This window comes from Tamandua tetradactyla, chromosome 3 (genome assembly GCF_023851605.1).
Source record: "Tamandua tetradactyla isolate mTamTet1 chromosome 3, mTamTet1.pri, whole genome shotgun sequence".
Classification (NCBI taxonomy): Eukaryota; Metazoa; Chordata; class Mammalia; order Pilosa; family Myrmecophagidae; genus Tamandua; species Tamandua tetradactyla.
Genome location: NC_135329.1, coordinates 175,100,967 through 175,117,642, shown reverse-complemented (window position 1 = coordinate 175,117,642; position 16,676 = coordinate 175,100,967). Strand labels below are relative to the sequence as shown.

The following is a 16,676-nucleotide window of genomic DNA, read 5'->3' as shown; positions in this document are numbered from 1 at the left end:
CTCAGTCAGTACCCAAATTGAATTCATGAGGTCACAATACTGAGACTCAGACTTCTGAATGTGTTGACCCCACCAAGGCCCTGGTCCTCTGTGAGGTGATGGTGGGGGGCACAGCCCACCTTCCGCGGGCAACATCCGTCTCTCCACTGCACACCTTCAGACCAAGAGTGATAGTGAGAGGACAAGAACGGGAACGAGGTAGGTCTGAGAGATGGAAGGAGACACAGGAAGAGGTGATGGGCACTTTTGTGCCTCAGGCCAGTTCTATTTTCTCAGATTTCCTTGTCTACGGGGAGCAGACTCTCATTTCCATCCTGTATTTCAGCTTCTCCAAGTAACTCCTTAAAGCACTAGGCAGTGAGTCTTTTCTTTTGGAAACGAGTGTCTCGTTTCAAAGCCAGAACTTGAATGTTTTAGGATAGGGGACGATTAAATTGCCATATGCCTTTGGATGGATTCTTCAGCCTTCCTGAGGTGGCAATGTCCTCTCTAAAAAAGGAGAAGACCCAGTGACGGAGAATGACTCTGAGTGAGGGGAGGGGAGGCATAGAAACCCATTTCCACCTGACATGAAACCACTCACCCATGGTTGGAGTAGCTCATTTTTCTCTTGTCTCAGTGGGTTTTTGTGTTCCTGTTGGTCAGCCTTCTAGACTGTGAAGAGGGCAACCAGGAGATGGGCTTTTAATCGCCCCTTTACCCCTGCTCCCAAATGAGAAGTGCTTTATGCATGCATGCATTTTGGGCAACTGGAAGTAAAGAAAAGGATGAGCACAAAAACTAACAAGCACGGTGTCAGCTTGGGCCAACCTCGACCACTGTTTCACCATTAAGCAATACTCTCAGTGAGAAGATATAACACATGAATAAAGGAACTCACATCACTTTTCCTGTTAAGTGAGGAAAAATCATTTTCTCCCTGATCCAAGCAGCATTTTTCGGTTCCTTTCTGTTGACAGCCATCTGACTCCTAAGAAAGTGAAATACCTGGGAATTAAAAACTTTTTAATAGGCAAATAGATGTGCCCTTGATAGGTTTGGCAATTTAAATGAGGCTTTAAACTTTCTTAACCACTTTTGGTGGTTTATGCTGAAACAGGACCTTGGCACAGAGATAATCACAAGGCCTTTCTTCTTTTTCTTTATTTTCCTTAGAAAAGTAATACATTTATAATATAACGAAGTACAAAATAAATAAACTATCATTGCCTTATTCCTCTGATAATATTTTACATACTATATATTTGGGATACTACTATATATAGGCTTTTTATTTTGACTGTCTGTCCATTTGTTTGCCTGTTTGTTAATTTATATAATATTTCTCCATGTCATTAAAATATTTTAAAATAAAATTTTAATGATTACATAATATCCCATCTTCTGACTATTCCATGATACACTTATAAAATTTGCTATTGATGTATACTTAGGTATTTTCTTATATTTTATATTTATAAAGAACACTGTACTAAACATTTTTGTGTATATGACTTTTGTGTAAATCCCTGAACTTTTCCTACTTTAATTCTAGTGATAGAATTCATTGATAAAATGCTTTTCAGGGAGGTAACAATTTATCCTCTCGCTAGCATATATAAGATTCAGCAACATTGAATATTATTACTTGTATAATGTCCTTAAAAAAAAGAAAACATTTTGGTGACCAGATCTCTCAGATATTTGGGATCAGCAAGAAGCTGTAGGGAATGAGTTGGAATTTTAAAGCAGGTTCCATTTGCCTGCTCTTTCACTTCCTGTTTTCCTGAAATTTGCCTCTTGCATATCTTCTTCAAATACTTTTCTCTTAGGTATCCATCAAATTACTTTCAAAAACTTCAGTTCTCTGCCACTGGCCAAGTGGCTCGCAGGTTGTCAATTTCCTAATCTCATCCAAGCAATAAAAACAGCTGGGCCCCACTGGCAGCACTTCTCCTACTCAAAGCTTTGAGAGTTTCCATGATTAACCATGAGCGGATGAAAATGGAAGGAAGCTAGGCTTATCTTGACCAGAGTAGATATAAGCACGGAGTATTCCCTCTGGGGTTGGACAGCTCTCACCAATTAAAGTCCCATGGGGTCTGTGGTTTGCAGGATGGGATCTGTGACCTCATTTTTGCCTCTATTCCCAGAGTCTGTGCCTTCAGAGGCAGATAATATCTACAAATAGGGCTTCCCTCCAGACAGAGAGAAATTTCATTTCTACTTTGCATGTGCTTTTCCATTTATGCCAGCAATTTGCTGTTCATTTCATTTCTCATCTTGTCAGCCTTGGCCCTTCTGGTGGCAACTGCAGTCTGGGAAATGCACAGGGGGAACTGCCTGGCATAGGGGAGAGGGACGCACTTGCAAGTCCACTTCTGGTCCCTCCTCTGATACTCGTGCAGCTGAGGCAAGGGTACACATGGAGGGCCCAGCCTGCAACCTGCTCCCCTTCGCTCCCCACCCCAGGGCTCTCCTGTACGGTGAGGGGCCTGAAATACCTGTGTGGGCTTCCCAGCCTGAATGTTCAAGCTCTAGTGCATTTATCCACCCCCTCCTCCATGTAGCTGCTTGTTGGCTACCCCTTGGTCTAGACCCAGGAAGATGGGCTTAGGGAAGAGCTTGTGTAGGTCCTGGAAGTGGCTTTAGACCTCTGGAGCATGGTCCAGAAAAGGGATGAAGACTCCAGATAGCTAGTTACCTTGGCCCCATAGATTCCTGGAAATGGCTGGAGGAGGACCAGAGGGGGCCCTCTAAAGGGTGGGCTTCCTCCTGCTTGGGCTTGAGGGCAACACTCTCCACACCCACCCTGTCCCCGCAGAGGGCAGTCAGATGAGCCTATCGCTCCTGGTCCCTCTGCCAAATGCTAATCAGCAGCATCCTCAATAACAGTAGTAGCTATTCGTTGAACTCTTACTAAGTGTGAAACAAGACTTTGCTACCTGCTTTGCCTGTGATTTCCCCTTTAATCTTCACATCAGCCTGTGGAGGTATCCTCATTATATAGAGGAAACTCTTTGTGCTTTTGAACTTGGGGTGAATTTTGGATTCCAGCCTGCATATTCAGATTCTTTTTCTGGGATTCTTGGAGCTACCCTTGCCCTACCAACACAAACCCCATTCCCTTGTTTGTCTCGGGTTTGCTGGGACCTTCCTATCTGTCCTGATGCCTGGATTAGCGAGTCTAGAAAATGTCTGCCTGGCTGGTCAGATCACCTGACTTTCCTTTGTGGTTTTGATTTGACACCACCTCTCCGTTGTCACCTGTAATCTTTACCCTACCCTCAGCAAATAACTACAACATTCTTGACTTAGTTGGTTTCCCTCATGGTCAGGTAGAATGTCTAATTCCTTCCGTTCCTGTGTGTCCAGCCCAGACCTGCTGTGACTTGCCATTTGTGCTCTGCCAGGTGTCTGTGCACCACTTACCCGACAGAAGGTCCTTCCACTGGCGAGGATCGGCCGGTAGCCAGTGCAGCGGCACAGGTTACCTAATCCCAGGAGAATAATGGTCGTCAGCAGGCTTTGTTTATTTATTTATTATTTATGTTTTTGGTGCATGGGTCAGGAACTAAACCTGGGTCTCCTGCATGGCAGGTGAGCATTCTACCACCGAACCACCCGTGCAGCCCAGCAGGCTTTATTTTTACTGTTTTCTGAAACAGTAGACCTCAACATTCTCCTCTGTTCCTGGGTGAACTATGGCTACTTTATATCAACCGAAGGGGTCTGGAAGGACGCTGGGGTGAGCAGATCAGCCTGAAGCAAACTTCCCGTCTGGCCTTGGTGGGGGTGGGGGGTGGTGATGGGTTTTCTCCAGGTCAGACCTACCCTGCAGGGCTTCCATGAGCTGCTGCTCTGAGGGCTCCGGGTGGTTCCTCAGCAGCGTGTACATGGACATCACCATCCCGGGGGTGCAGAATCCACACTGGGTGCCGTGGCTCTTGGCGATCCTCTCCTGGAAGGGCACACGCACGTCACAGGCCCTAGCGTACCTACCTGGGTCCACGTCCAGCATCTCCCTTGGCACGTGGAGCAGACTCCCTGAGCAGATGCCCTCCTCCCCTTGAACAGAGCCAGCAGGCATCCCTTTTTCCAGGCTGCTCCTGGAGGCTGGGTTCTGAAGAAACTCTGGGAATTAGCAGTGTGCCATCTGCATTCCCAGAGCAAGAAGAATTCTTCAGAAATCAATCATTTCTGACAATTAATCACACACAATAAGAGCGTGTGAAAGCTTCAAAAACAGCTTTCTTGGATCCCTCCACATCTTACACAGCTAGTGCTGGCCAGGAGGCTGTTTCTTTTTCATTAATTTGGAGATATCTACTGTTCATCTCACTTTACTTAATTCTTTTAATTCTTCTGTGTTGGGAAAAAGGGAACGCTACTTTCAAAGGTCTAAGATTTTGGTCTCTGTCCTGGATCCTTGCTATTTGAAGTATGTTTCATGGATTAGCAGTGTTGGCTTCATCTGGGAGTTTTAGGAAATACAGAATTTCCAGCTCCGGCCCAAAGTCCTGACTCAGAATCTATGTTTTAAAGAAGCTCCCAAGGAGATTCTTAGGCATGTTAAAGTTCGAGAAACCCTGTTCTAAATTTCAGAAAGTAATGTAATTCCAGGATTCAGGTTATTAAACTTGCTTATTAACATCCTCTCTAACCTTTGATGGTAGCCCTGGGTCCTTGACCTTTTTTCTTTGTTAGAAAAGTGGTAGATTTATAGAACAGTCATGTTTAAAATACAGGATTCCCATATACCACTCTACCACACAACTTTGCATTGGTGTGGAACATTTTTTACAATTGATGACAGCACATTTTAATAATTGTACTATAAACTATAACCCAGGGTTCACCGTTTGGGGAGTGTAGTCCCATGGACTAAAAAAAAAAGTTTACTGTTATCATACAGGCAACCTAACACTTCCCCTTTTAATCACATTCAGATATATATATTTCAGTGACAGCAATTGCATTCACAATGCTGTGTGCTACCGTCACCACTATCCATTACCAAAACATTTCCATCAATCCAAATATCTGGGTCTTCTACCTTTGCTGACCTCCCTGGAATTGATTTCTCATGTGTTAAACCCAGAGACCTTCTATGTCTCTCCCGCCTAGAAGGACTCCTAGTGCTGGTTAATCTGATAACTGTGGCTCCCCAAGACCCCGTAACAATGACAGAGGAATTGATCAGGTTAGGATTTGGAGAAACGATTTTTCTAGTGCTTTGGTAAAGTCAGTTTTAGACTCCACTTGCTCCAATTCTGATCTTCTTAAGACCTCCATGTCACAGGGAATAACTCTGAATTTTATGCTGGTAGCCTGGGAGATTTTATTTTCTGTGTAATATCCTTTGAATGATAATCATTCTACACTTTAGTCCAGTAGACATTAATCAATATTTAGATAATCCTACTTTTCATTCAAGTAGAAAAATTAAGAAAAAAAAGATGACCATCTAATAAAATTTGGATGAATTTCCAACTTTCTTTTGAATTACTTAAAAGATGTTATTATTCTGATCAATATGCACCCAAAGATTATACTTACCTGACCGCGACACGACCCAGCAACCTCAGGCAGCACAGTAAACACAGCATTAGTCAAAAATATAAAGTGAAGATGTGAGAAAATTAGGATGTGCTCTTACCTGCACGGGATGCAGCCTGGTTTTGATGCTTCCAACACCTTCCACAGTGGTGACTGCGACACCATACAGTGAGCAGATAGGTACCAGGCACGCAGCGATGGAGAAGTGTCTTTGTATGAGAAACAAGGAAAATCAAGGGGAGAACTGCTGTTCTGCCTGGGGAGAAACAGCAACCAAGAAAAGCAGCAGAAAACCCACAGTGGCTTATCATTCAGTCTAGAGGCTGGGGAACTGGAGAGTTAACAGCGAGGATGAGTTTAGCGCCCTCTGCTAAATTTGCAATGTCTGCAAGAATTGGAGACCCTCAGGGGTAAATCTGGGCATTGTGAACTTCAGATAAACTCTCCAAGCCCAGAACAGATCCTCCTGGGGCCAGTGGGAATTGACTCATGTGTTTAAGAGTGTGGGTGGATTTCAACTAGTGTTCATTGGGACATTGACCCCATAACACGTAAAAGGCACAGCTGTCTTTTTTTTTTTTCTCATTATTACATTTTGGGGAATTTTTTTTGCTTGTTAATTTTAAACTCTTTGGATAAAGTCACTCACCAGGATTGGGTGACCTGTGTTCTGAAGTCATTTCTTGATTTCTTAGGCCAATGGATTTGGGAGGAGCGCAGGTTTTATAATCTGGTCCTTAATTAGAGGGTGGGATCATGCTTTGGTGTCTGCTCTGCAGGACCTTTGGCTCAGCCCAAGGAGCTTCAGAGCCAAAAAGCATTGTTCAAGTCCTGGTTCTACTACTTGCTAGTTGCATGACCTTGAATAAGTCACTGCATCTCTTTGAGCCTTAATTTGCTCATCTGTGAAATGAATGGTTAGTCTAAATTGGGATTTCTTAATCTGGGGTACATAGATGGGCTTGGGAGATCCATCATCTCCTTGAAACTATATGCAAAGTATAATTAGTCTGTAAGTTTTCTGAGTAGATGGCTGAGTATCAGATTTTTTGGAGGGGTCTAAGATCCAGGGACAGCAAGAATCATAGAACTAAGATGGGAATAAAAGCCTGGCAAAGAAACAAAGCCCTCCTTGGCTTCTGGACTTGTGGGAAGGATACCTTATCTCTTTGGAAACTGGATCATGCTTGGACACCATCACTGTGCAGGCCCCACAGCCTCCTCTTCTGCAGGCATCCTTCGTTCCTGTAAGACGTACTGGAAAGGGTGGTCAAGGAGAACTTCCAGGGCAGACATTTGGTCTTCCTTATTATTGTCTATCTAGGGTGACACTAATGAGGAAGGCCTTTGGGGAGCCAGATGCAGGTCTGGGAAGGTATTCACCTGCCTCCAGGTCTTAGTAAAGGCCACACCACATTTTATTAGCTGCATGATGCTAGACAGACTAACCACTCCCGGCCTGTTTTCTCACTTTCATAAAGGGAAAAGTAATAACTCCCTTACTCTCACAGGTTTATTATAAGAGTCTTATATGATAATGTATGCAAGAAGCATGTGAAAAATCCTATTTCATTATAGGGATTCTTATGTGTCTTCTTTTGGATTCCAGTCATGTAATTGGAAGAGCAGAATTCTATTTTTAACAGCTCAATGTATAATTAAATTTGTCCAGTAATTTGCATTGCATTTAAAAGTAAGTTAGTGAGCCTGGAGAGAAATCCCCTATCTTCATTTTCAGACCCTATCTTGAGCAACTCTCTGCAATGGCCCAGGTACAGTTCTAAATCTAGGCTCATCCCAGCTCCTTCTCTTTATCCTCTCCTCTCTGTTTTTGGTGCATTTCCACATAATTTGTGGGCTTGGATGCAGTTAACTGGACTGGCTAAGGCTTTATAATTACCAACTCTTTATTGTTACTTGCTATTTGTTTTTTTAAAAACCATATGGCATATTCATCTAAATTAAGAGTCATAGCCTCAGATGCTTATCAGAAAGGTGATGTAAGTGACTCGAGTGGGCTGGGTGTAACTCAGGGCTCCAGTCCCATTTAAGATAGGTGAATAGGGACAGCCTCCACTCAGTACTATGCAAGACTGTTTCTATGCCACAGTGAACATTTTCCCATTTTTTCATGAGAAATTGAACATCTAGATTTTAAAATATGAAATTCCTAAATTATCCAGCATTGACAACTAATTAAAAAACATGTGGACTTTTAAATAAAATTTGCCCAGGGACTGATTTCCATTGATTTTAAATTCTTTTCTTTAAGAAAAATTTTTTTTGATTTCTCTGACAGTTCCATTGGATTTTCCAATTAAAATGTGTTTGCCATTATGAAGATCTAAATTTCAGAATATAAATAGGTGGGGAAAATCTGTTGTAAGAAAACAGATGCAGCGAAAGGAAGTTTTTTCTGAAGAAAATGCTCTCACTGAATCGGGAGAATTTAGTTTCACTCAAGGGCAGGGCGCGTGCAACTCAACCCTCTATTACATAACCACCCTGCAGGGCAGCTGGAACACCCTTAAGGGGATAATTTGTGCTGAGTAAAGAGCTTAGCTTATATTTCACTGCAATTATATCAAAATATAAGAAACTTTGGGGCAACTTCATCTTCTCCAAAATAGCCCAATGAACCTAATATCCTTAAGACTGCTGCCCAGAGCCAACAGGGAGCAAGGGCTAAGGGGGCTGACTGTTTTGGCAGAGGAGGGTTTTGATTAGTTCTCATGATCACAGAAGTCTAAGTTTTTACGCAAGTATAGACACAGCCAAGTCTTTGATAGAAAGGGTCCGATTCTTTCGTAGGAAGGGCAGCAGGGTCACCTCTGGATCTGCATTCTTCTCTATCACCTGCGTTGGAGACAGAAAAGAGATTATCATGGGGGATTAACCAGTGATTCAGTGGCATGTTTGATTTAGGGACTGGGTGTAACATGAGGTCCAACTGCACCTGCTCATGTGCTGTTGAGCTGTGAGGGCCGACAACTTCCACTCACATTTACAGAGCAGGGGACTCACGAAGCAATTGTGGCCATAACACACTCATGCATGGCTGGGGCTAGAAGTCACTTCTGGTGTACAGATGCCCCTGGGGTTATAGTATCCGTAGTCACTCTATTATTTATCTTTGTGGAATGGTTGACCTAGTCTCTTGGACTTGTGAAATATTTTAAATCTGATTGGGTCTTGGATGCCAAGTGTATGTTGTGTACTTGTGTGTGTGCATGCCTGTATGTGCAGGGAAGGGTCCTGGTGGGAGGACATTTGTACCAGGAGAGTCTCAATTTTAGCATCCATGAAACATTTCTAATGGGGAATAGATTTGATGATATCTGAGGTCTTCAGAGTTGTTGGCAGACAGGGAAGGAGGGGAGAGTTGCTATAGCCCTGGAGTGGCCCAATGGTGAGCCATGTTCCCCAGCTGAGGACCCAGCCTGGCTCTGTCAGGACATTAGAATTCCCCTCTTCCTCTTCTTAGGAGGAAGTTTGGGATATAACACTCAAAAGCCACATGAAGGACACTCTTTGGTTCCTCTTTCCCCATTTGTATATTTTGGAATACTTCCTTTGATTTTTGTCTTGGAATGTCTTGCAACCCCCTCTAGTCATTCTGTGATATTAAAATTTAACTGCTTTCTGGGTCTCAAGAGAGTTACTAATCAATGAAGGAAGGCTTCCTGTACCTGCCCTTACACCCATGCCAGGTTCTTTTAAAAACGTTTATTGAAAATGTAGTTGGATAATATTTTTGAAATTTGAACCGACTCTCAGCCCTACCAGACACACCCACATTTCTTCTGATAGCTTGCCTTATTCTCTGTGCTGGCTGCAGCTACTGCATTCCAAACCTTTACTCAGAAAGGAGGTTCCTCTGGCTTTTGATTTTCAAAAGCCTAGGTCAGAGGGGCAAGCAAGTAAGGACTCAGTTCACAAATGATGGTTTGAAAAGAATATATGGTGGCTCCTGGCTGTTGAGACAACACAGGACAGAGGGTTAGAAGGGAAGAGATGAGAGCTTAGAGGCTTTGTGGTTCTTGGGGCATTAAGGTTTGTGGGATTGGAGGGCTGAGGGGCCTTGGATGAGAGGAGAGAAGTCCCCATTCTCAAGGCCACAGAAAGGTTTCCTTGAGAGACAGAGACTCATGATAGGAAGGGACTTAGCAGAGGCCACTGAGGGTGATCTGGTGGCCTGGATGGATTGATGGCAAGGACTGGAGGAGGGTGGCGCTCAAAAATGAGGCCCTGAAAAAGTGACAGTAGAAGAGCTCCCTCCTCTTGCAACTGTAGGTTACCCCTGAACTTAGTGGTAACCCAGGAAAAGAGAGGGATGCCAAATGGGCTGCAATTACATTTCAACTAATCCTGTATAATGGGGACTCAACAGAAAAACTAAGTTGAGTGATTGAAAAATAAAGAAAGCCCCATTTCTTGTCTACTTGAGTTTCGGGATTGAGATATGTTACTAACTAAAGTGCTTCCCATGTTCCAGGCCCAGCATATATGGCACTTAGGGGGTCCCTAATCAAGGAAAGAAGCAGCCCTAGGAAATGGATTCTAAAGAGGAGGACTGAGGCTTCGAGGGGTGAAGTAATGTGCATGGGCTCACACCATAAAAGGCAGAGCCAGGCAGGAACAGAAGCAGGTGTGATTAACCCCAACGCCTTTTGGCCTCCCACATTCCCAGCAGCTGTGCCTTGGCTGATGGGCACAGGCCAAATTAGGGTGGGTTCCTAGTCCCTGGCTTCTTGTCCCTAACTGGAGGGAGCTTCAACCCAAATGGGCGACAAGAACTCCCCTCGAGCTGGTGGTTTCCTGCAGTCTCTACAAGCCACGGTAGGAACACCCAACACTTACCTTCCTGCCATTCACAAAGAAAACCAACTCATCTGATCTGGACGGGCAAGACATTGCACCTGTCGGTACGTTTCACCTTGCAGCTTAGCCGGGAATGCTCTTTGGCACCAGCCACAGAATTGAGAGGAAGCGATTTAGGTCCAAGTGGCTGGAATCCCTGCCCTTCTAGGAGCAGAGGGGAGGACCGGAGGTGGAGAATTTCTTGCTTCGTGGCCTTTTAAGTGGAGGGCGCTGTGGGCCTCGCCTCTTGGCTCACATCTCATTCTGCTGCCCTCCAATCCTGGCTTCCAAGGTGGGTCTGTACACAGCCCACACCTCTTCATGCTTTCTCTGAAGTCTGAAGGCTTCAGTGTTAGCACCATGCACAATCCAAACATAGATCCCCTCAGACCCGGGAACATACCCTGGATTGGTTTTGTTCTTTTTTTTTTGCTTGTTCATGTCTCCATTTCCTGCAGAACACTGGTTTTGTTCTTAAGGAGAGTTAGAAGTGGACTCTCTGGGACATCCCACTTTGTCCTTTTTCTAGCTGCAGAAATGTTTCCTCATAGGAAATCATACAGGCAAGTATGTGCCCATCTGTGCCCTAGTTGAAAGTGGAGGTATAGAGTACCATACCTGCCCAGCCTCACTACACAGTCCCCCACCCCTCCACTCCCACCCCAGGATCATTCTCTTGGAAAATAGTGATCTAGCCAAGGCCATCATTTTACAGACAAATAAACTGAAAGCCAGAGAGGTGAGGTCAGTGTTTTGATCATCTCTATTTCACCCACTTGGCTAGGGGTAGAGTCCCACCCTTGAGTTATGGGGAGAGCTAAACACGGGGCACCTGAGAGTGGGTAGGTGAGACCCACAGCAGTTTATTAAGTACGCATGCTCCAACCAAATACAGCCCAGGGGCAAGAGGACAAAGCACACCACACAGGCCACTCAAAAAGAGGTTGCACTTGGGGACGGGGTGAATAACCAGGGACTGTGGGGGAACAGGCTTTGTAGTATCAAGAGGGTGAGCTGCCCCCTGGCTGCTGTGAGGAATAATTCCACAGATTGGCAGGGAACTGAAGTCCCCTACTCAGGGACAAGCAGGAACTGTGCCTGGTCCCTGCAATGAGTGGGGTTGTTTGGCTAGGGGACCTTATCCACAGGAGCAGAGTGGGGAGGGGATTGTGATTAGGCCATTCAAGGCCCTTCCAATTTTACTAGATGTCGAGGCGATGCATAATATTGAGCCTTCATTTAAAGTCTGGCACCACAATCAGTAGCTGAGGGTCACTCAGAAAGTAAGTGGTGAAGCAAGAACTAAAATCAAGGTTTCCCGGATTGAAACATCTGTAAGTGTATAGATAAAATCTTTCCTCAAATGCAAAATATCTTCTTATTTTTGATCTTTTGAAAATCTCTAGTTAGAATCCAGGACTTGGCTTCACAATAATTTGGTTTCAGGAGCTCTCTGCTCCCCAAATGCTACCTTCATGGTACATTGAGCCTATTGCTAGAAACTACCCTCTGTCTTCAGGTAAGCATCCACTATGCAGCTGCACATCAGGCCAGAAATGGCCAGTAGTTGGCCCCCCTCTTGACTTTGCTAGTTGAACAAGTGTCTCCTTCCTCCTTGGTCCGGATGAGATTTCAGGATTCTTTCCACCACGGAGCTACTCCAGAGAACACTCCTAATCAAATGGAGTTGCCGGCTTCCAACTGCTTTTCAATTCTAATGCCCAGGTCCTCAGGTGCCAGTCTTCCTACCCCCATGGGGATGGGTGTGTGTGGGTGTTTCACATGTATTAAAAAGCTGCTGAATAAATCCATGACAGGTTAACGGGAGAAAAAGTTGGACATCATGGTGTGACTGGATAGCACCTGCAGGTCAGTCTTTCTGATCATGTCACCCCTGCTCAAACCCCTCAATAACTCCCTGAGGCCTGCTGAAGCATAAGGTCCAATCTCCTCAGTCCAGTGTGCCAAGCCCTTTACAAGGGGTCACTTTTTCTGGCCTTAGACTCTCTTACTCTTCAAAAATGATCTGCTCCAACCAAATACTCTTCTCAGTGTTATTTCTCTGCTTTAGCTTAGCATATCTCTACTTAAGCCTTCCAGTAGTCTTCCACCACACTTAGCGAACCTCACGTAGCTGTGGAAGTCCCAGAGAATTGGCCCTGCCCACCTCTCTGAGTGTACCTTGATCCCCCCTCTCCTTTGATCATAATTTCTGCTACATTGGTTTTTTTCCTGCTTCTTTAATATGCTAAATTCTTTCCCGTCCCAGAGCTGAGGTGCATGTTATTCCCTCAGCCTGGACTTCTCTTCTTCCAGACTTTGGCATGGATGGTGCCTTCTAGTTATTTGAGTCTGAGCTTTTACCTTGCTGCCCCATCAGAAGGAGCGCCTCTACATGCTATTCCACCACTCTGCTCCGGTTTTTCCATGGCACTCGTTGCTGCTGCCCTGGACACTTCTAGTTGAGAAGGCCTACTTTCCCCACTGGAACAGAAGCTCCATGAGGGCAGGGATGTTACTTCCAACTCACCACTGTCTCCCCAGGGCCTCGGATGGTGCCTACCACAGAGTAAATACCCAGTAAATAGTGATTGAATGATTGAGGAAGGTTTTCCCTCATTCGCAGTGATAAAAACTCTGTCCTCATCCTGCTGTGATTATCTTCCCTCACTCTTTACCTAACATCAAAGAGTAGCTCTGAACCTCCCTTCTCTCCTTTCTCGGAATTCTGAGAGCACCTGAAGATCGAACTAATTGCTTCTTTGCTTTTCATTTAATAAATCAGCAACCAGGAAACTAGTCACTAATAGTTATCTTGTCAATGTTTGTTTCTCATGTTCCTAATTAAGCAATAAGCTCCCAGGAGGTTAGAATAACTTGTTGTCTCCCCTACAATAACTCGGCATGGATGACAGCTTGCCCATTGTAGGAGTTAAGAAATACTTAACTGATCACCTAAAATACTTTAAATGGAGACTATGTTCATTCATTTATTCATTCGACCAATAGTTATTGAGCATCTGTACCACACCAGGCCCAGTGCTAGATGGTAGAGGCACAAGTGGAAAGCAAGATATGAAAGCTTTCTTCCTCCAAGAAGTTTATAGCTTGGTAAGTAGACAAACATTAAGCCTTGTGTCAAGGACTATTATGGAAAGGCATAGAGCAGGGGAATTAACTTTGTTTTGGGCAAGGGGGTCAAGGAGGCTTCCCGAGGAAGGGACATTTAGGCCTGAAAGATGAGTAGGAGTTGATTCCATGTGAGTTGGGAATGGAGGGGAGACAGGTTGGGAGAGAGAGGGTAGCATGTGGAGGTGCTTGCCCTTTTCACATTTTAAGAAAACTTTATGCAGGGATTGTTTTGAAGGGACCACGATCTGTTCACCATCTTCACTTCAAAAGAGGGAGACTCAAATGACCACAAAGAACATGCAGTTCCCATTTGCGGGAGCCTGAATGCTACTAATGACTGTGAAAAATACGAACCACGATGTTTCCAAATAGTTATAGGAATAAATCCTTCAGTGTCAATATCAAATATAAGCATTTAAGTCAGAAGATAAAGTTGGATTATGGTATTGGGTTTGAAAGGTATGCAAGTATTTTGGATTAACTACCTTCATTGATTTCTGGGAAACTGAAAAGTGAATCTGAATGACCTTAAAGAAGTGTTTTGTTCAAACTCGTTTGAGCCAGTGAGACCTGTGTTTGAATGAAACCTTATGAAGTGTAACAAATTAAATGAAAAGTTTGCACCTCTAGCTGTGACAGGCTGGGACTGAGGCTTGAATCCTCTTCTTCCCCCTCCTTCAGAAGCCCCCAGCTCAGTTTGAAAACTGCTCACATCAGAGTAGACACAAGGTTGCCCAAATACCTGACAGTATCAGAGTGGGATGCAGTCTCTCCCAAGTTTTCCCCGCTCACCGACCACATCCAAGACAATGGAAAAATACAACTGCTGCTTTCTTTTCCCCCTGAACATTTTTTTCTTTAATGAAAAAGGAAGTCTCAATTTCTTCATTTGTAAATGATTGTTCTGGTGGGTGAGAGAGACACCAGGTGCTTATGATGCTTGTTACAAAAAAGTCTTATGATTTGCATCCAAGAAATCCTGTCACCTAATGAAAAGAATTAATATTAGAAATAATGCTGCCTTCCCGAACAATTCAAACAAAGCTTGTTTCTGGAAAAAAATTGCAATAGAAGCTGTTCAATGACGCAAATAGAAAAGCATCAGCCACTGGTTGGGTGTCACTGGCTTCTGTTTTGAGCGCCTCAAGACCTAAAGACAGAGCAGGGGGAAGAGACTGATGTTGGGGCACATTTTAGATTGAGAGCTTGGGTTGTTCGTTAAATGTCCATGTTCCAGGACCGTGGCTCTTCGCCTTCCCGACCACCTGTGCCTCCCCTTCCCTTTTACTCCAAACTCCAATCTCTCTGGCTCTCCTCAGCCAGACAGCTGCAAAGCCTGTTCAGAAGCTGGACACCAGTGAGTCTTGGGCTCTGTGGGAGATGGATTCTCTCGCCCCCTGAACTTGGGAAGTGCCTCAAGATTAGAACCTTGAAACTTAGAGGAGAGTTGGTCCTTTGGTTCGGGAGGGGCAGCATGGAGAGGGACCTCCCCAAGAGGTCAGGAGTGTTAGGTAGGGGGACTGAGAGCCCTTCCTGCCCCGGAGGCCGGGTGGTGTGAGGAGTCAGAAGCCCCGTAAGGCTAGGAGGCTTCCTCTGGCAGCTTGACAGGGGACTGGCGCCTTCCTGGTTCTACCCTGCCAGCCTCTGGGGGTGGGGCAGGATCACTTTTCCTTCTGTATCTAACAACTGGTACCAGCCAGCTACTCTAGTAACTGGGCTGGAGCTGACAGGCATTTTTGGGTGCAGCCCCCCCAAAAGATTTTCTGCAGAAAAACAAAAACCAACCAACCATTAAAACTGTAGATGAATCAAAGGAGAAAGTGGTTACTGTTGTGACACAAATTAGTGGCCCGGAAAACAAAGTGCAATAAATATACATAAGCATAGAGCAAAACCCAGAGAAGCAGAAATCATGAGGCATAGGATGGGAGACTTGGAGACTATATGCAGAAGACTTAATCTGTGATGAACAAGACAGCCAAAGGAGAGAGGAATAGATAAAGGACTGGCAATAGTGAAATGCTAAAAGAAATTTTCTCTGAGCTAAAGAAAGATATGAGTTCAGAGACTGGACATGCTTCTTGAGTTCCAGGCTGGATTGAAGACTTAGGACACCTACTTGGCATTGGTAAAATTTCTGAGCTCCAAGGATAGATAGAATATTTTGCAAGGTAGTAGGTAGACATAGCAAGCTTCTGTGTGTGTGGGGGAACAACCAACAATCAGCCTGGCATCAAAAGTCTTGCCTACCACATTGGCCGCTAGAGGGCAGTAGACCAGCACTTACTGATTGCTAAGAGGCGGGCAACTTGAGAAGGGTGGAGCAAACTACCCTCCTCCAGCCAGGGTGAAAGACCACCCCATCCGAGGAAAATGATAAAACAACAAATGACTCAGATGAAAAAAGGTGAATAGAAGAGGCAATATAAATGGATAAATGTATGCGATTTGGGATGGTGTAATATAAATTAATATATTCATTTAATGCAATTGTAATTAGAATCCCAACTGGGTGTTAGGGGAAGTTGGATAAAATGACATCTTTTTTGTGTAAGACAAAATGTCTGAAAATAGTTAAGAATACGAGGGGGGACTTGCCTCAATACTTGTATCAATATGGTATTTGTGTAAGATTAGACAAATAAATCAGTGGAAAAGATTAAAGAATCACAAACTGGATTCCAGTGTATACGTGAATTTAATAAATGACAAAGAGGGAGTTCAATTTACTGGGAAAAATGGATTATTTAGTAAATGATCTAGTACAACTATTTATCTTGAGGAAAAGAAATGTATACCCATATTTTACCCCACATTAAGAGAAAAATTCAGAAAGACAAAAGGCTTAAATGTGAAATAAAATATTAATGATCCATTAAGAAAATTTAAGGGATTACATATACAAATTGCAATCCAAGGGCAGTAGAGACATTTAAAAATAATATTGGAAACCCAGACGCCGTTAAAAAAGATGGACATACTTACCTGTACAAATATCTACAATTTTTATGGTAAAAAATAAGCAAAGTTAATAGATGATGGGTGATAGATTAAAAAATATTTGTCACGGAGATTAGAGATAAAACGTTAATATTTATAATACAAAGAGTTCCTACAAATAAACAAGTAAAGACCAAAAAATTGAT

At 43.9% G+C, this 16,676-nt stretch overlaps 1 protein-coding gene and 1 long non-coding RNA gene across 3 annotated transcripts in view; one reads left to right on the top strand and one right to left on the bottom strand.

The window, feature by feature from the left end:
• LOC143677945 (aldehyde oxidase 2) overlaps nucleotides 1–10,572 on the bottom strand; it is a 91,721-nt gene extending 81,149 nt beyond the window's left edge. The window contains exons 1-7 of the mRNA XM_077154628.1: nucleotides 10,399–10,572; nucleotides 8,337–8,394; nucleotides 6,699–6,795; nucleotides 5,639–5,747; nucleotides 3,814–3,940; nucleotides 3,412–3,473; nucleotides 881–970 (exon numbers count right to left, since the gene is read on the bottom strand). Coding sequence (XP_077010743.1) covers nucleotides 881–970; nucleotides 3,412–3,473; nucleotides 3,814–3,940; nucleotides 5,639–5,747; nucleotides 6,699–6,795; nucleotides 8,337–8,394; nucleotides 10,399–10,452 — 597 coding nt within the window. The 5' untranslated portion in view covers nucleotides 10,453–10,572. The remainder of the gene's footprint in view (nucleotides 1–880; nucleotides 971–3,411; nucleotides 3,474–3,813; nucleotides 3,941–5,638; nucleotides 5,748–6,698; nucleotides 6,796–8,336; nucleotides 8,395–10,398) is intronic.
• LOC143677946 (uncharacterized) overlaps nucleotides 69–16,676 on the top strand; it is a 57,074-nt gene continuing 40,466 nt past the window's right edge. For both annotated transcript variants that reach the window (XR_013172987.1, XR_013172988.1), the window contains exon 1: nucleotides 69–198. This is a non-coding gene — a long non-coding RNA (uncharacterized LOC143677946). The remainder of the gene's footprint in view (nucleotides 199–16,676) is intronic.